This window comes from Nicotiana tomentosiformis, chromosome 12, assembly GCF_000390325.3.
Source record: "Nicotiana tomentosiformis chromosome 12, ASM39032v3, whole genome shotgun sequence".
NCBI lineage: Eukaryota > Viridiplantae > Streptophyta > Magnoliopsida > Solanales > Solanaceae > Nicotiana > Nicotiana tomentosiformis.
In genome coordinates this window covers 91,051,074-91,072,121 of record NC_090823.1, presented here as the reverse complement: position 1 = coordinate 91,072,121, position 21,048 = coordinate 91,051,074, and the positions used below count along the sequence as shown (strand labels likewise).

The 21,048-nt window shown below is 38.7% G+C and overlaps 1 protein-coding gene across 1 annotated transcript; it reads left to right on the top strand.

Moving 5' to 3' along the window:
* Positions 1-592: 592 nt before the first annotated feature.
* LOC104099880 (purine permease 1-like) lies at positions 593-3,471 on the top strand. The gene is made up of 2 exons (XM_009607014.4): positions 593-1,507; positions 2,939-3,471. Exons 1-2 carry the CDS (start codon positions 797-799, stop codon positions 3,284-3,286), a joined length of 1,059 nt encoding a protein of 352 aa, XP_009605309.1. The 5' UTR covers positions 593-796; the 3' UTR covers positions 3,287-3,471.
* The last annotated feature ends 17,577 nt before the right edge of the window (positions 3,472-21,048 follow it).

The window sequence follows — 21,048 nt, the reverse complement described above, 5'->3', positions numbered from 1 at the left end:
GTATCAACATGGATAATGATGATTATTCAATTGGCTAGAAAGAGGCGGATCCAAGATTTTAAGAGGATGTGTGCACTATTGTGAAGATGCGGATTTATAATTTATATTTGACGAGTTTAACTTTAATATCTACCATGTACCCACTACACTTTTGAAATTATAGGTTCAAAATTATATTCTTTTTAAAATTTTAGTGATTTTCACGTATATATCTATACTCCGTGCCGAAAACAAGACCGTCCGGAGTTGGATTTGAACAACCAATTTCACTCGTAGAGGTGCACCCAATGATTATTGCACCATAAGAGTTTTTGAGCATGTGTTCACACACATATAATTAAGTAATTTTCAAGAAATATAATATTATTATACATGGTTTAGGGAGAGGAGTATGGGTTCACGTGAACTTACCCTAAGACGTAGATACGCCCCTAGCTAGACTGAGACGTAATTGTTGTTGTTGGTTTATAACTTAACATGATTAAGCTTGAGTATATGGCACAACTATACAGCTTAGAAAATTTAGCTAGTATACAACTATACATTATATCTTTCACTAGTACAATTTAAGAGCGAGCCTCCTTACAGTAGGCGCCACTCCAAGTTGTGAAACCAATTGTCGCAATGGGTACTGTGATTTTTGTCAACTATAAATAGGAGGCTTCTATGCTCAACTCAAACACATCTCTTCACTGCAAGAGGGTCCAAATATATCTGTCTAGAGAAAGACCATTCAGCGGCAATCTGAGCTGCAGAACTCCAACCTCTAGTATATCCAAATCTCTTGAGAAAAAATATGGAAGATAAAGGACTAAGCACCAAGATGAGGAGAATACTCCTGTTGGTTAACTGTCTAATACTCGCTGTTGGTGTTTGTGGTGGTCCTCTTATGATGCGCCTATATTATGTCGGGGGAGGTTCAAGAGTATGGCTTAGCAGTTGGTTACAAACTGGTGGATGGCCACTCACCCTTATACCTCTTGCCATCCTATATTTTTATCGTCGAAAGTCCGAGGGTGCTAATGCCAAGTTTTGCTTGATAACACCCCAGATTTTCATTGTATCATTTGTCATTGGTGTTGGTACTGGTATTGATAATTTTCTGTATTCATGGGGCGGGTCAAAGCTCCCCGTGTCAACCTCTTCACTTCTTCTTGCTGCTCAACTTGGCTTCACAGCAGTAGGTGCTTTTTTCATAGTGAAGCTGAAATTTACACCCTACTCTATCAATGCAGTAATTCTACTGACAGTTGGCGCTGTTTTATTGGGTATTCGATCTAATGGTGATAAGCCAGAGGGTGTGACAAGTAAAGCCTATGTTCTTGGTTTTATAATGACACTTCTGGCAGCAGCTTTGTATGGAGTTATTTTGCCTAGTATTGAGTTGATTTACTTAAAGGCAAAACAAGCTATTACTGTGACGTTGGTGTTGGAGATTCAGATTGTCATGTGTTTTGCTGCTACTGCTTTTTGCACAATAGGAATGGTCGCTAATAAAGACTTTCAGGTATCTTTTTAACGCACCCCTTTCCGTCCCCATACTCTATCCATTCTCAAAAGAATGACAATGTTTTCTTAATTAGTTCGTTATAAAGAATGATATTTTTTAATCTAAAAATAAATTAACTAGAACTTCTCATTTTTCTCTTAATATTTTAATGACAAGTTTTTATTACGATATAAATCGTGGCATATTTAAGATAAGTATTCATTGCTTTCTTAAATTACAAGCCATATCATATATATATACATAGAGAGAGTATAATAGAGGGAGTAGCATTTTTCTTTAAACTTGCCCTTTCCGTTTGCCATCTCTAAATTATCTTAACATAGTGCTCTTTTATGGTATTACTTAGATCCTGTGATTCCCTCAAATCTATCAACTACTTCCTCAGTGATATATTGGGGTTCACCAACTCAATATCTTTTTTATGAATTTCTTCGTTTTCGTTGGCAATGTTTTTTCTTTTTCTTTTTCCTTTTCCTTTTCTTAATAATCTTATTTCCGGTAAAGTTTTCTATCGCTAATGACAAGAGAGAGAACAGAAGCTTGTGGGTCACGAGTTGACTTTATCAGTAAGACATTAATGAAGGAACTTAATATTATTCACATATCCCACTTATTAGAGGGATAAAGACTCTTCTGTCATGGAATACATTTCTGTAAGTTGGGATATATCAATATCATAGGTTTGGGTTACGTGAGACATTTTTTTCATACTTAACGATGATGCTCTTGTATTAAATTTGCATATTTCAAAAGTAGATACAAACTAGAGCAACAGGATTCGAACATATTTTCTAAAAATGATGTATGTTAGATACTGCTCCCTCCGTTTCAATTTAAATGATATAGTTTGACTAGACACAAAATTTAAAGAAAAAAAAGTCTTTTGAAACATGTGGTGCAAAAAACTTAAGGGGCAAAAGCTTAGTAGGGCCATAATATTTGTGTGGCTATAGAGGAATAAACTAGCATGTTTCTTGTTTGTTTTCCTTAGCGGTATAGTACAACTTCTTATTAAGGGTAAATTAGGTAGAACGAAAAGTTTAAAGTTAAATTGTTTCTAAATATAGACATGTGTCATTCTTTTTGAAACGGACTAATAAAGAAAGTATGTCATCTAAATTGAAACAGAGAGTATTATTTTTTTTTTTTTTAGAGATTCTCTTATAAGATCAACAATTAATGTAATTTTTAAGTTTTAAAAATAAAATTTACATTCTTGAAATCTATATCTAATGTACTATACATATCATAATAATTAATAATTTAAAATTTTTGAAAAATATTTTAAAAAACATGGTAAAAAGGAACCTTTTGACTCCCCAAATATTAATAGTTCCTACATAAATTGGACTAAAGGAATACTAATTTTATTAGTCTTAGAGATTTTATATAAAGATCAAGGATTAAAATATTGACTGAAATTTGCAGGCAATATCAAGGGAGGCAAACCAATTTAACCTCGAAGAAGCTAGATATTATACAGTGATAGTATGGACTGCCATTATTTGGCAATGTTTCTTTGTGGGTGCTGTTGGAGTTATCTACTGTTCTTCTGCTTTAATGTCTGGTGTTATAATAGCAGTTTTACTCCCTGTTACTGAGGTATTGGCCATAGTTTTCTTTAGTGAAAAGTTTTCAGGTGAAAAGGGCGTTTCTCTTTTCCTCTCTCTTTGGGGTTTCGTCTCATACTTCTATGGAGAATTCAAGCAAATGAAGAAGCAGAAGAATAAAAGTTCAGATACAGAGATGACAACAACGCAAATAGAATCTGTTTGATTTACTATATATTCATTTTTACATGTATTAGATGCAATATATAATTTGATATTGCTTTATTTAATGTTTGGTTTCTATGTATTATGAATCTTGAATAGCTACTCGTGCAATAATTTAATACACTGGTTGTATTATTCTATGAGTTAAGTTATATATAATATCGCCGGTAAAGAATATTTACATCATCAAGTCACTTTTTATCTTTGCATGGAATAATCATGCATGAATTATGTAATGAAAGGTTTTGTTGTCACTCTTTAGTTGTACGATTTTTGTTTGATATTTCTCAAGCCACCACTATGATTTGGTATCAACTACTTTGCCATGGACAACCCTACTGAATAGCTAAGATTTGGTATCAACTACTTAGCCATACTCTTAGGTTCGATCTGGACCGCTCCTGTGTGATTGCAGAATTCTAAACTAATTACAACGTGATTTTGAAAAATAATTCAGCTGATTATTCGAATTTGTACCCACAGCGACAACCAACTTTTCTTGTAACGTGAAAATTACTTCACATGCAGAATTAAGTTTCTGGTCCCAAACATCTTTTCTGGTAATAGAGACGTAGAGTGTTGACCCAATGAATCTGATGATCAGGAAAAATTAGACTTTCCTTAGCAAGTGTATAGAGTCCAGCTTTTATGCTAACCATTAACACGTGTTAGACCAAAACTTTAAAGATGAACCCAACCATCATCTTATTCTTATTCTTAGATCTATCATGTCAAATCATCAAAAAATTAAAACTAGATCTTTAAGTGTATTCGAATCCATTAGAATACACAAAACTTATTCTCTTCTCGTTAGTGATCTTCCAAATCAAGACGTAAGCTGTTCTCTTCTTTCCAACGATAGGATACCAGAAGAAAAACTCTACGCCTGATTTGGGGACCATAATCCTAATTATAGATGCACATAATTTATGTATTTCTAATTTAGCGCATTATTAAATTAGAAATTATATTTGGGTATCTACACATGACATCCCATACTTTTATGAGTGTGTCTTTTTGGCCCATTTAACTTTAAACCTTAGTAGATCCTTCAATTTTAGCCAATACCTTATAATGGTAACAACCAACATACAATTACTCTTAGTGCAATATATGTGAAAGTCTATAAAACTTTTTCTAAAAATCTCCTACTTGGACCACACATATATACGTATATATAACCCTATAATTGTATGTAACCTTATAAGCTCAAAATATTTGTTATCATAATCCGAAGTACCTCAAAATAATCTTGTTCATCAATCATGTCAATATTGGATCAAGGCGACTTTTGTTGTATTTATCGTAACTAAACCTTCCTTGATCACGGATACTAACATAACCAAATGACATAGATCAAGTATGGATGTGTAGCATAAAATTTACGTGCAATGTGGTCCAAGAATGCCTATATCCAATTGGTCAAACTGAAAAACAAGTTAGAGTAAAAAATAATCTGAATACTTTATTTCTACAGAAATAACCCCAAGTATCCTTAAACTGAAATCATATCCTAAAACCTTAAACTGAAAATCAAATTTTATCTATAAAGAACATTTAAGAGGTTATAAACTCCCACTAAAATTGAATATCCTTAAATAACATGGCATCATATGAGCAATGTGCTCATGAAGACCTTAGGTGGTACTCCCTTAGTAAGTCGATCCACAATCATGGAGTTTGTACGAATATGTTCTATAGATACCTAGTCACTTTCAACTCTTTCTTTAACATCTAAGAACTTTTTGTCAATGCACTTTGACTTTATCAAACTCCTATTGTTATTGTAATACAGGATTGTTAACTTATTGTCACAAAATATATGAAATAATTTTTCAATTTCATCCAAAATTCGCAGCCAAGTGACAAACTTTTACAGTCATATTCCATAATCAGATACGTCATATTACTCTATAAACTCAACTTTGATGGTACAAAGAACTATGAGTGTTTGTTTAATACTCTTCCTGATATAGCTCATCAACCAATTCTATACTATATTGGTATCTAGAAAAGACGATATCTGAATAGCTGCTTATCTTTAATTTTTTCGACTTTCTTTATGTGGGCATAAACAATGTATGCATGTTCTCTGTATATATATCTTTTGAACCTCTTGGTTGCTTTATAAAGATGAATTTTTAAGTTAGAATATCTGCCCAAAATTCTAAAATTATATGCATATATTCAAGTGCATAATTTCTTTAATAACATTGGACTTGAGGTTGTAGAGTTTTTTCTTTAGGAATAATTTCTTAAATGGATGGTTAAATGTCATTGTATTGAACACCGCCGATAGAAGCTCGATTCAGTTAGCTCTACAGGTATGGTGCTTCAGGCAGTCACAATGCTTATGGATCTCGTCCTGAGAAACTAGTATATAGTGCACCTCCCGCTCCAGTTAGTGCACCTCTAATACAGAGTTACCAGGGTGGTTATTAAGATAGACTGTGACAGTTCCAAGATCACCAGTCAAGTTAGCTGAGGGCTTGTTATAAATGTGGGGATCTAAGGCATGTTGCAAAGTTTTCCCTAGGTCACAGAGCAGTATGCCACAGTAGGGTACTCATACCATGGTTCCGGCACCGATGGCTCTACCACCCGCACAACCAAATAGAGGCGGGGGTTAGGCAGCCCGAGGTGGGGGCCAGTCAGTTAGAAGTGGAGGCCAGTAAGTGAGAGGTCATCCCAGAGGTGGAGGTCAGGTTGGTGGGGCTCATCCTGAGGAGGAGTCTGATAAGTTGGGATTTTGACTACTTATTAGCGCCTTTTAGCTTTTATTTTAGTTCAAAAGTGCTTAATTGTATTCCCAAAAACTGATGAAATGTACTTAATTGCAGGAATATTAGAAGATGAGCTCCCGAGATGAAATCCAACTCAAGAAGGAGTAATCTGAACTCAAGAACAAAAACATAAAAAAAATCTTAAAGTGCGGACCGCAGAATATCATCTGCAGCCGTAGGTCGTGAAGTAATTCCATCAGAGAATGTTGCAAGATGCGGATCGCACATGATTTGTGCGGCCGCGGAAGCTGGGTCAAAGCAAAAGTTCAGAGAACCTACACCTCCAGTCAAACACAAGTGCGGACCGCACAATTATTGTGCGGCCGCAAAAGAAGAGCTACACGCCCGCACAATTCCATATGCGGACAACAGAAGAACAAAGTGCGGTCGCAAACAATATTGTTCGGACCGCAGAAAGAGGGAAGTGCTGCCACACTTCATTATTATGCGGCCGTAGATTTTCAACATTTTCAAGCTGAAGCAAAGTGCGGACCGCACATAGAATTGTGTGGCCGCAGAATCTCTAAAAGGGAATTTTTGTCCGAAAATTCCAGCCCTGTATAAGTAGAAGAGTTCCATTTTTTTAGGTCAACTTTTGGCATCAGCTGCTACAGTAGACGGTTTCTTTTACTCTTTTTAGTATTATTTGCTATTTTGAACTTTTTGAATATTGATTTCATCATTTTAATTATTAATATAAGTTTAATTATTACCCCTTCTTCTTTTTCTTCCAATTTAAGCACGAGCAGCTAGATTCTTACTAGGGTTGTAACCCAACCCTAGTGTGTAAACTTAATGGGTGTTTGATTTATTACTTGTTTATGGTTGGATATTTATTAACTAGCCTTGTTCCTGCTTTTATTTGATGAATTAATGGTTGCAAACACTATTTCATGCCTATTTGACTTGGTCTCTACTTGAGAAAGATAGACTTAGTCTAGAAAAACTTGGCTCGTAAGAAATTGGGTCAATCGAGAGATTGATGAGCCCAATTAAAGGGTTGAACCTAGAGATAGTAAAATCCGACTTGAGCTTAGTATCAACTGTTTTATTCAATACCCATTTGGACTTGAGAAAGCCAAATTAGGCAAAATTATTCTCTGACCGAGAGGTAGTGAGTGGGTATTTGAGTTTTGATAGCTATAATACACCCCGAACAATAAAACAAGCATTAAAGTTTACAACCCATTAGGCAAACACCTAGGTGATGGTCATAGCCCTAGGCCTTTTATAACATTTGAACAACAACCAAAACCAATTTTTTTGTTTCATTCTTTAAATCGCAATCGTAGTTTAATTTATATTTTCAAACAAAGCCAAATATTGCGAAAGCACAAATTTAGATATACAAACTCACACGCTAAGATATATACTACTAACACCCATTCATATAGCTCCCTGCGGAATTCGACCCCGACTTTTGTTGGGTATTACTATTGCATTGACTGTTTTTATATCCTTAAATAGAGGAGTGAAATTGGATGAGACCAATTTTTAGCGCCATTGCCGGGGACCTAAAAAATGGTGTTAGCTATATATTTAGGTGTGCTTTTGGAATATCTTCTTTTCCTTCCTTGTTACTAATATGTGAGTATTTTAGGTACAATTATGACAAACAACGAGCTCGGAAACATAGCCGTGAGGGATGTGGACGTGGACGATGATCAAATGGATAAGGTCCCTCTTGAACCTCAAGCCCATAGACAAGGCCGACCTCTTCAAGACAATGTACTCGTTCCACCCCCACCTCTACCACGAGCGGCTCCACACCGGGTGTTGCCGAATGAAGGGAATGAAAGTGCTATATTCCCACCCCGTATTAGGGTCGGAAACTTTTAAATAACCAACGTGATGCTCACTTTGCTCGAGTAACGAGGGTTCTTCACCGATGCACCGGGTCAAACTGCATATAAACACATGAAAGCATTCGTTGATATGTGTTGGGGGAGCAAACAAACATATGTCTCCGAGGATGCTTTGAGACTAAGGCTTTTTCCGTTCTCTCTACGGGGGAAAGCTTTAGATTGGTTAGAACGTTTGCCAAATCATTCCATTCGTACTTAGGATGAACTAGGGGAGAAATTTATTTCAAAGTACTTCTCTCCCGGGAACATGGCCATTCTTTGGGATGAAATTCTAGCATTCAAGCAAGAGCCCAATGAACCACTACACGAGATATGGGAAAGACATAGAATAACCAGTTCCCCAACAATGATATGACGAAGAACATGATTCAACAAACTTTCTATCGGGGGATCAATACCACCAACCAATGTGTAGTGAATCAACTTGCCGGTGGGAAATTCATGAATACGCCTTATGCGGAGGCGTTTGATATTTTGGATGATATGGTGGATACTTCATCGGCATGGCAGTATAGAGCCAATGTTCCACAAGGTGATCCAAATGTGATTCTTCTTCATAAAGAGTTACATAACCATGGGCAAGCCATAGCCGAGTTGACAACCACTATGAACCAATTGGCAAAGGCTCAACTTCAATAAATGCAAAACCCGAGGAAAGTCAATGCTATGGAGGGAGTCAATATGATGGTGAACAAGAGAAGAACAAGAATTCCACAAGTGCAACAAAGAGTGGACAATTTTGTGCAAGATGATAGTGGATTTGATCAAAGAGATTCTCACAATGATCAAGAAGAAGAGGTCCAATATATAAAAAACTATCAAGGGCAAAGAAACAACTTCCAAGGCCCTAGTCAACAACAATGGAGACCTTCAAATAATCAAGGCAATTGGAATTCTAACAACCAAGGTAATTAGAATAGTAGAAACTATCAAGGCAATTGAAATAACAACAATCAAGGCAATTAGAGTGGAAGCAATAACCAAGGGAATTGGTAAGACAATAATAACCAAGGAAATTAGGGAGACGACAACTAAGGCGGGTGGAACAACAACCAAGGAAATCGGGGTTCGGGTTTTCAAAGGCCCCCAATGTAAACAACCGAGCAACCCACCTTCTTATCTTTTTCATGGTCCTAGTTCCTCCAACAATGAAATGGGTCGTATTGAGAACATGTTCACGCAAATGAAAGAGAAAAATGCCGATTCCGATGCCCAACTTGCTTCACACAACATATCAATCTGAAACTTAGAAGTGCAAATGGGTCAAATCTCTTAAGCTTTAAATTCTCGTCCTAAAGGGGCACTACCAAGTGATACTGTGGTAAACCCGAAGGGTAGGAACAATATGGGGCATGCCATGGCCGTTACTACAAGGAGTGGAAGAGGTGGGAATGCGCCTACCTCAAGTGAAAGGCTACTTTTTGACGATGAGCAAGTGGTAGAAGAAGAGGAGATCCCGAACAATGTTGCCAGCAAATGAAGAAATGAATATTGATATTGATGACACAGTGGAAGAGACTCAAGAGGATGTGAACCCGTCTAGGGATCATGTGATTGACATACCGGAACCGGTAGTGGAAACATCTAAGGCACCATTGCCAAAGCCACCTCCTCCCTATCCTCAAAGGCTTGCTAAGAAAAATGGCGAGAATCAATTAAAAAAGTTCATTGATATGCTGAAGAGTCTCTCTATAAATGTTCCATTAGTTGAAGCCTTAGAGCAAATTCTCGGATATGCAAAATTTATGAAGGACTTGGTGACAAAGAAGAGATCGATGAATTTCAAAACTATCAAAGTCATTCACCAAGTGAGTACAACTATGCATTCGATGGCTTCTAAGTTGGAAGATCCTAGTGCTTTTACAGTACCTTGTACAATTGGAAGTGCCGAGTTTGCAGAAGCACTTTATGATCTTGGGGTGAGTATCAATTTGATGCCCTATTCGGTTTTCAAGATATTGGGAATTAGGCAACCAAGACCCACATCCATGAGATTACAAATGGTCGATCGTACAATGAAAAGACCGTTGGGGGTGATTGAGGATGTATTGGTTCGAGTTGACAAGTTCATTCTCCCGGCGGATTTTGTTATTTTTGATTGTGAACTGGACTATGAGGTGCCGATTATTCTTGGTAGACCTTTACTTGCTACGGGAAAGGCTCTTATTGAGGTGGAAGCCGGAGAACACACTTTCCGGGTGGGTGATAAAAATGTGGTGTTCCACGTGTGCAAATCTGTGAGGAAACCGAATAACAATGAAGTGTGTTCGTTCGTGGACTTGGTGACCGATGTGATTATTGATGATACAAATGCCATGATTAATGTGGGTGATATGTTGGAGGCCATCTTGCTCAATTTTGATGATGACAAGATGTATGGCTTCATGGAATATGTTAATTCTTTGCAAGGGATTGAGTCGTACAATTATGCACCCCGAAAACTTTCCTTGGATCTTGAGAATAGGAAAACTCCTCCTACAAAGCCTTCAATTGAAGAGCCTCCTATATCGGAGTTGAAGCCATTATCTCCACATCTCAGGTATGAATTCCTTGGCCCTTGCTCTACTTTACTAGTTATTCTTTCCTTTTGTTTGACTAACGTGTAGGTTGACTCTATATTGGCGGTGCTCCACAAGAGGAAGAAATCTATTGGGTGGACATTGGTGGATATTCAGGGAATAAGCCCCGCATTTTTCATGCACAAGATTAACTTGGAGAAAGATGCCAAACCCTCCATTGAACATAAAAAGAGACTCAATGAAGCCATGCAAGACGTGGTAAAAAAGGAGATTATAAAGTGGTTAGATGCCGGGGTTGTCTACCCCATTTCTAATAGTACGTGGACTTCTCCGGTGCAATATGTTCCGAAGGAGGGGGCATAACTGTGGTCACCAATGACAAGAACGAGTTGATTCCAACAAGAACGGTGACCGGGTGGAGAGTGTGTGGACTATCAGAAGTTAAACAAAGTTACAAGGAAAGACCATTTTCCACTACCCTTTCTTAACCAAATGCATGATAGGTTGGCCTATCGGGCGTTCTATTGCTTTCTAGATGGATATTCGGGCTACAATCAAATCCTTATTGCCCCAGAAGATCAAGAGAAAATAACTTTCACTTTTCCCTATGGCACTTTCTCTTTCAAGCGGATGCCATTTGGCTTATGCAATGCACCGACAATTTTTCAACGGTGCATGATGGCGATCCTTACGGATATGGTAGAGGACTACCTTGAAGTCCTTTGGTAGTCGGGGATTCCTTTGATGATTTATTGGCAAATTTGGATAAGGTATTAGCAAGGTGTGAAGAAACGAACTTGGGGTTAAATTGGGAGAAATGCCATTTCATGGTCGAGGAGGGTATTCTCCTTGGCCACAAGATTTCAAAGAAGGGAATAGAGTTCGACAAGGAAAAAATAGAGGTGATTTCTAAACTTCCACCCCCAACACCCGTAAAGGGCGTGAGAAGTTTCTTGGGTCACGCGGGATTCTATCGACATTTCATAAAGGATTTTTCCAAAGTGGTGAACCCCTTGTGAAAGCTTTTGGAGAAAGATACTAAATTTTATTTCAATGATGATTACATGAGAGCATTTGAAGTTATCAAGTTCAAGTTGACAACTACTCCCATTATCACTGCTCCTAATTGGAGTATTCCTTTTGAGCTCATGTGTGATGCTAGTGATGTAGCGGTTAGAGAAGTTTTTGGGCAACGTATGAACAATATTTTTCATCTGGTCTACTATGCTAGTCAGACCATAAATGATGCCCAAGTCAATTACACCGTTACCTAAAAAGAGCTCCTTGCCATTGTGTTTTCTATTGAAAAGTTCCGTCCGTACTTGATGGGTGGAAAGGTTATTGTTCATACAGATCATGTGGCACTTCAGTATCTTATGAGTAAGAAATATTTGAAAGCTAGGTTGATGAGAAGGGTGCTATTTTGGCAAGAGTTTGATATTGATATTCAAGATTGGAAAGGGAGTGAAAATCAAGTGGCGGACCACTTGTCTCGTTTAGAGGAGGAGGGAAGGCCGCATGATAGCCTTGAAATAATTGATTCCTTCCCCGATGAGCAACTCTTAGCTATTTTAATGAAGGAGGTGCCATGTTCGCCGATCTAGCAAACTACCTTGTGTGTGGAATCATCCCGGATGAGTTCTCTTCAAATCAAAGGAAGAAGCTCAAAAGAGATTGTCAAGATTATTATTGGGACGAGCCTTACCTCTTCCGGATTTGCACGGATGGGGTAATTAGAAGATGTATACCGGATGAAGAGCAAAGTGTTATTCTTGAAGCTTGTCACTCTTCGCCTTATGGTGGTCACCATAGCAGAGCAAGAACGACGGCTAAAGTGCTAAGTTGCAGTTTCTATTAGCCCACTCTCTACAAAGATGCAAGTGATATGGTGAAAAGATATGATGAATGCCAACTGGCCGGTGGAATCTCGAAGAAGAATGAAATTCCTCTCACTACCATTTTGGAGATTGATATCTTTGATGTGTGGGGTATTGACTTCATGGGTCCCTTTGTGAGTTCTTTTGGAAACACCTACATCTTGGTCGTGGTTGATTATGTGTCTAAATAGGTTGAGGCCATTGGTCTACCCAACAATGAAGCGAGAAGTGTGGTGGCATTTTTGAAGAATATTCTCACAAAATTTGGTACTCCGCATGCTATCATACGCGATGGGGGGTCGCATTTTTGCAACAAAGCTTTTGACACCTTACTTAGCAAGTATGGTGTCACTCATAAAGTTACGACTCCCTATCATCCTCAATCTAGTGGTCAAGTGGAAGTCTCCAATTGGGAGATAAAGAGTATCTTGTCCAAAATAGTGAATGCTAACCGAATGGATTGGTCGAAAAAGCTTGATAGTGCACTATGGGCTTATCGGACTTCTTTCTAAACTCCTATAAGGATGTCTACTTACCGGTTGGTGTTTGGAAAAGATTTTCATCTTCCGGTGGAACTCGAGCACAAAGCCATGTGGGCTTTAAAAAAGTTAAATCTTGATTAGGATGCTGTCGCTAACTTGCGAGCTGCACAATTGAATGAATTAGATGAGTTCCAGTATCATGCATATGCAAGTTCATCCTTGTACAAAGATAAAATGAAGTACCTTCATGACAAATACATCCGAAACAAGGAGTTTAAGGTGGGCGATCTTGTTTTGTTGTTCAACTCACAAATGAAGATGTTTCCCAGAAAGATGAAATCCAAATGGAGTGGTCCCTTTGAAATTATGGGTGTGACACCTTTTGGTGCATTAGACTTGAAGAACAAAAATGATGAGGTGTTGCGAGTCAATGGTCACCGGGTAAAGCATTATTTGGGACAAGCTGATGATGGCCACGTGGTGGTAGTGATTCATTTGAAGTGATGGTAATCTGCGTCCTGTCGCGACGTTAAATCACGCGCTTCTTGGGAGGCAACCCATGTTTATTTTCTTTTTCTCGTTTTCTTTTATAGATAAGTGTTATTTTGTGCTAACTGAATTTGAAGTGTGTTACAGGACTGAGTATGCTATAAATGAACTGTGCTCAGAAAAATTGGCCAAGTATGGAAAAAGTGCGGACCGTACAATTTTGAATGCTACAACAGAAGGAAACTGCGGCCACATAAATCTTGTGCAGACCGCACAAATTGAGATGAAAAATGCAAACTCTCTGAAGATTGTTTGTCAGAGAAACAGCCAAAGTACGGCCGCACAACGAAATCTGCGGCCGCACAGCTAAATCTGCGGACCGCAGATGGTCAAAGGCAATTGAACTACCAGGTAGCAGAGTATTGACCGCAAAATAATTCTGCAGCCGAACTCGATCTCTTGCTCCTTAAGTTTGGCCCTTCATTATAAATAGTACTTGTAGGGCTACTGTTCGACTTTTTCCCTCTCTGATCTCAAACATTCTAAAAAATTGATATTTCTTGCTAAAATAGTTGTTCTCAGATCTAACATTTGTGATCATTCATCTGCATTACTTCAAATTTGGTATGCTGAAATCACTTCTAGGATTCTTCAATTTTCTTAGTTTAATTTACAATTTGTTAGTTATTTTAGGCCATTTGTCACTAGAGGTCAATTTTATGTCTATGTGGGGTTTAAATTGTGTTGGGTCAACTCCTAATTGCTATTTGGGGAATGAGTATCTTGATTATCATATTTCATTGCTATTACCATGTCGAATTTGTGCAAAATATTGAAACCCATACAAAGTGTGCCCGATCTAATTTTGAAATCTGCGGACGTATAAGAAATTGTGCGGTCCGTAGAACTGGAGATTAGAGCAGTTGGTGAAACATGATTCTACGGACCGTACTTGAAATTGTGCGAAGGGCAGAAATTCTATCGCGGCCGCAGAAATGTTTGTGCGGCCGCATATCAGACCAATCTCTGTTTTCAAAGAGTTATTATTTTGAGGTATCCAATGTACGGCTGAAATAAAAATAGTGCGGACTGCACTTCAGATGTGCGGTCGCACTCAAAATTGTGTGGACCGCAGTTTCATCACTGTGTCCGCTCTTCCAAATTGCGTGGTCCGCACAACCCATTTTGCGATCGCACTTGCAATTGTGCGGACCGCACTTCCCCACCCTCCACTCTAGTTTTTCACTGTGATCACTGTCTGTGATCAATTGAATTACAACTGACTTTTGCTGTTGCTTGTTACAAAAAATAGTAAGATCTCGAGATCGTGGTGACAAGTCAAAGGGGAGGGATGAGCCTTCTAGAGGCAGAGGCAAAATCAATTTACCCCTCGCCTTCCAAAGGGTAATCGGCAAGAAAGCCACAGTAGGCTGAGGAAGACAGCCCGAGCCCTCCGAATCTAGTTTATATGCCCCATATTGGGAAGCATCGTAGGGCGACTCAGGGAAAGAGCAGCCTGCAGTTCAATCACATCACAGCAACCGCAGGGAAGGTGCTAACTTAGAGATGAACCTTCCTCCTCACGTAGAACTTTCGAGGGTTCGGAGAGTGTAAGTCAGGCTTCAGAGTCCCCTTCTACACCTGTCCCTGAAGCACCAGCAGCTGCTGTGGATGTTATTACGGATGATGGTAGAGGAGGTGATACCACAGTTGCCGTCCTTGGAAGGTTGAAGAAGCAAGAGGTCTGGGAGAACCGGTTTGTGAGTCTGACGGACACGAAGAACCCAAAGAGAAAGGGTCTGCAGTCTACTACCGCAGGCCAGTCTGATGAACCTTCAGTGGTAGCTACAGAGTCCGCAGATATGCCTTCCATTTCAGCAGTGCAATCTTCCAGTACAACTGCCATTCCTCCACCTTCAGCCTTAGTACCTCCTCCTCGGCTTTGAAGCCGGTGCCTATGCCTTCTGCTCCACTATCTGCGCTGCGAGTCTCCTAGACTTTGGTGAGCCTCAACAACTGGATGCAGACAGCTACTGCAAAGCTGTATGACCTATCCAGTCATTTTGCAGCACAGTCATCAATGCCGGTATCCCAGATACCTCCGATAGTGGAGGAAACTTTGAAGAACCTCCTAGAGAACCAAACCACAATAATGAACACCTTGGTACATCATGGATTAGCGATTGAGGAGCTGGGCAAGGAAGTAAAGAAAATGAGGAAATCCTAGGCGTCCAAGAAATCAATTAAAAGGCTATAGAAAGAGGTGACCAAGATTGCAACAGCTGGAGATCTTCCATTTGACATGCTGATAGATCTAGTAATGTCAGCACCAGCACCATCAGTTCCAGTGGCACCAGCTAGCCAGTCTGAGGAGCCAGACCATGCTGCTGACACTGCTGAAGCAGTCCACCAGATGTTCACCAACCCAGCTACTCCCGGACTTGAGGATGATGAGATCCAATTGGAGGCTGAGGTCGGTGCCACTGCTGGGGACATGGAGATTCCCACCGAGCCATAGGGAGTTCTTTTCACTCTCACCCTTCTTATACTCTTATTTTATTAAGCATTGGGGACAATTCTTATTTTTATTCGGGGATAGGAGGGGGGGTGGGGGAGTGAAGTTTCTTTGACATTTTGATGATTCTAATGATGTATTTTGATAATCATGAGACACATTGGCCTGTAATTAACTTAGTACTATTTTTTCCTTACTTCTCGTTATTTATATATTCTCTCTTATCCCTATTTATGTATATTCGTTTAGCTTTCAATAGCCTTTTGCTTTATTAGCTTCTTAATCTTTATGTTTGTCTTCTTTTTGACATGGTAGTTTCTTTTTGATTTGCTTTTTGAAGTAGTAGCTTCTTTTTGCTTTAATAGTGTTTTTTATGTTTTAGTGGATAATAAGTGTTTGGTTTTCTTAATGCCACGATTCTTTCCAAAGGTGGGTTTTTGTGTGAACTGGGTGACTCTTCCCAATGATGGATGGCATGACAACTCTCTTAAGGGATTGAGTCCGTTGTTGGTAGTTAGGTAATAATAGTAGTAATAATGAATAAAAAGACCTAATTGAGTCATGCTCGAAGAGTCAAACATGCTTCACTTGGTACCAACACACTCAACTATGTGCTTATGGTTAAAAAAACAAGGTTGTTGGAAAGAAATAGCTCTAGTTAGTGACCTTTTGACTTTTGTGTTGACTTAGGCAATCATCGAGTGGTTTAGTCGAACCATAGTGATTTTCAATCTTGAATATGGTCGTTGTAGGCCCTCAACTCTATCCTCTTTAACAATCCAGCTGCGTGAGAGGTGAGATGTTGTTTTTGCAAGTCTAAGTACCCATGCAAATAGTCTAGAACTTTCCCCGAATGTGTTTCTAGGCGAAATTTTATGTTTTGCTTGGCTTGAGAAGTGATTGTAGGCTCTCCTTGACCCGCTTGAAATTTTCCATAGCCCACCAATTATGTTATCCCTAGTCAACCCAATTGAGCCTAAAACCTTTCTCATTTGATAACTATGTTACAAGCCTTTATCCGTTTTATTGTCACCCTCTCTTGGCACCCGAGCTTTCCTTAACACTCTTGTGAAAAAATTGGTTGCAAACGTACATTTGGGGGAGAGACGAGGAGTTTGAAAAAGGTATCAAGACAAAAGAGAAAAAAAATGAAGAGATGGAAAGGCAAGAAAAATGCAAAAAGAAAGTGAATAAGTTGAAATGTTGAAGGGATTCAAAGAAAAGTAATGATGCAAAGCATGAAAAAAAAAGAAAAGAATGAGAAAATGAATATCATGACCAAGAAAGAGTGAGGTTAAGTCTCTCTAGTTCCCCTAAGGAAAAGAAAATGCCTCAAAGAATTGGCAAAGGCATGAGCCGATAAAAGAAAATGGAGTGCTTAAGGAAAGATGAACCCATTCTATCCTAGCATATCTAACCTTAGTGCAAAAGCCTTTATTTGCATCTCGAAAAAGCCCTACGTGATTTCAAGCGGAGTAAGATTACATTAGTGGTGATTTACATGAGGGGCAAGCCTATGGTACTTAAAGCCGTACTTGCGACATTCTTTTGAGAGAGATGAGTGATACTTTCACAAATCTTTGAATTGAGTGCTATATTCTTAAGTGATATAGGCAAACAGAGAGTAGAGGAGGAGGATTTTGGGATCCATAATAACCCACATGAAAGAGCGAGCTTCCTTGATGAATAAAGTCAACTCTTGATGCTCAAGTGTCACATTAGAACCATTCCTGCTGAAAAGTTTAACTTGTTGCCTTGTTGATAATTCATAAGTGTCGTGGGTAATTGTTGGTCCCAATTGATGTGTGATTGATTCACCTTTGATTAGCCCGAATGGATCTTAACTTGTGGAAGTGGGAACTACTTTATTTGCTTGAGGACAAGCAAAAGCTCAAGTTTGGGGGAGTTGATAATTGGGAATTTTGACTACTTAGTGCCTTTTAGCTTTCGTTTTAGTCCAAAAGCGCTTAATTGTGTTCCCGAAAACTAATGAAATATACTTAATCGCAGGAATATTTGAAGATGAGCTCCTGAGATGAAATCCAACTCAAGAAGGAGTAATCTGAATTCAAGGACAAAAACAGGCACAAAAGCTCAAAGTGCGGACCGCAAAATATCATCAGCGGCCGTAGGTCGTGAAGCAATTCCATTAGACAATGTTGCAAGATGCAGACCGCACATGAATTGTGCGGCCGCAAAAATTGAGTCAGAGAAAAAGTTCATAGAACCTGCACCTCCAGTCCAACACAAGTGCAGACCGCACAATTATTGTACGGTTACAGAAGCAGAGCTATGCAGCCGCACAATTCCATGTGCGGACCGCAGAAGAACAAAGTGCGGCTGCATACATTATTTTGCGGACCGCAGAAAGAGGGCGGTGCGTCCGCACTTCAATATTTTGCGTCCGCAGATTCCCAACTTATCAAGTTGAAGCAAAGTGTAGATCGCACATGGAATTGTGTGGCCGTAGAATCTCTGAAAGTTCATTTTTGTCCGAAAATTCCAGCCCTTTATAAATAGAAGATTTTCACTTTTTTAGGTTAACTTTTGACTTCAGCTGCTACAGTAGATGGTTTCTTTAACTCTTTTTAGTAGTTTTTGCTATTTTGAGCTTTTTGAATATTGATTTCATCATTTTAATTATCAATATGGGTTTAATTATCACTTCTTCTTCTTTTTCTTCCAATTTAAGCATGAGTAGCTAGATTCTTACTAGGGTTGTAACCCAACCCTAGTGTGTAAACTTAATGGGTATTAAATTTATTGCTTGTTTATGGTTGTGTGTTTATTATCTAGCCCTGTTCTTGCTTTTATTTGAAGAATTAATGGTTGCAAATATTATTTCATGCCTATTTGACTTGGTCTCTACTTGAGAAAGAGAGACTTAGTATTGGAAAACTTGGCTAGCAAGAAATTGGGTCAATCGAGAGATTGATGAGCCGAATTAAAGGGTTGAGCCTAGAGATAGTAAAACCCGACTTGAGCTTATTATCAAATATTTTGTTCAATATCCATTTGGACTTGAGAAAGCCAAATTGGGCAAAATCATTCTCTGACCGAGAGGTAGTGAGTGGGTATTTTAGTGTTGATAGCTATAATACACCCCGACCAATAAAACAAGCTTTAAAGTTTACAACCCATTAGGCAAACACCTAAGTGAAGGTCATATCCCTAGGCCTTTTATATCATTTGAAAAACAACCAAAAAGAATTTCCTTGTTTCATTCTTTAATTCACAATCGTAGTTTAATTTAGATTTTCAAACAAAATCAAATATTGCGGAAGTGCAAATTTAGATATACAAACTCACACGCTAAGATATATACTACTAACACCTATTCATATAGCTCCCTACAGAATTCGACCCCAACTCTTATTGGGTATTACTATTGCATCGACCGTTTTCATATCCTCAAATAGAGGAGTGAAACTGGACGAGACCAGAGTCATCCGATGCAGGTATTATATGTATTATCTTAGTCTGTCATAGAGATTCTTCCATGTTGTTTGATCCGGTTTCCACATATTCTTATGTGTCTTTATATTTTGTTTCATATTTGAGTATGCCTTGTGATTCTCTTAATGTTCTTATTTCTGTGTCTATACCGGTTGAAGATTCCATAGTAGTCGTTTGGGTGTACAAGTCTTGTGTTGTTACTATTAATGGTTTTGATACAATAGTTGATCTTCCGTTATTGGATATTGTTGATTTCGAGGTCATTCTTGGTATGGATTGGTTGTACCCGTATCATGCTATCTTAGATTGTCATGCCAAGACTGTCACATTAGCCATGCTAGGGTTGCCTAGATTAGAGTGGAGAGGGACTCTCGATCACTCCACTAGCAGGGTGGTTTCATATTTTAAGGCTCGACATGGTCGAGAAGGGGTGCTTTCCTTATTTGGCTTATATCTGTGATTCTAAAGGTGTTTCCTACAGATTTTCTAGGTATTTCAGCCGATAGGGATATTGACTTTTGCATTGATTTGGTTCCGGTCTCTCAGCCTATTTATATGCCACCATACCACATGGCTCCTGCAAAGTTGAAAGAACTGAAGGATCAGTTGCAAGATTTACTTTACAAGGGATTCAATAAACTGAGTGTTTTGTCTTGGGGTGCGCCAATATTATTTGTTAAGAAAAAGGATAGATCGATAAGGATGTGCATAGATTGTCGGCAGTAGAACAAGGTCGCTATTTAGAAAAAGGTGTTTTCTAAGATTGATTTGAGATATGGCTACCATCCGGTGAACACTAGGGCATATGATATTCCTAAGTCAACTTTTAGGACTCGTTATTGTCATTACGAGTTCTTGGTGATGTTATTTGGCATGACCAATGCTCCAACAACTCTTATTTGGATTCCTTCATGACTGTCTTCATTGATTATATTATGTTTTACTCTCGCAGTCGATAGGAGCATGAGCAACACCAATGGATTATATTTTAGACCTTGAAGGATTGCCAGCTATATGCCAAGTTTTCGACGCGTGAGTTCTGGTTAGACTAATTTGCATTTCATGGTTATGTTGTGTCATCCGAAGGTATCAAGGTGGAACCTAAGAATATTGACGTAGTTCAGAACTGGTCTAGACCTGCTTCAGCTATAGAGATTCAGAGCTTTAAAGGTTTGGTGGGTTACTATCACCATTTTGTGGAGGGGTTTCCATCTATCTCAGTCTCTTTGACCAAGTTTACCCAGAATGGTGCTCTTTTTAGATGATCCAACAAGTGTGAGGCGATCGTTCAGAAGCTCAAGACTGCCTTGATTACAACCCCACTATTGGTATTGTCGAGAGGTTCAAGATTTTACATTATGTATTGTGATACATCACGTATTGGACTTGGCACGGTATTGATGTAGGATTGTAGGTGATTTCCTACATGTCTCGTCAGCTAAAGGTTCATGAGAAGAATTACTATGTGCATGATTTGGAGTTTTCAGCCATAATTCATGCACTCAAGATTTGGAGTCACTATCTATACGCGTTCCATGTGAGGTTTATACCAACCATTGGAGTCTCCATCATCTATTCAAGTAGAAAGACCTTAGTTTGAGGTAGCAGCGATTGTTAAAGATACTGAAAAACTATGATATCGCCATATTATATCATCCGAAAAAGGCAAATGTGGTGTCTAGCCCTGAGTAGGAAAGCAGAGAGCATGGGTAGTTTGGCATTTTTATGGGCAGTGGAGAGGCCATTATCAGGGATGTTTAGGCTTTGACCAACCGAT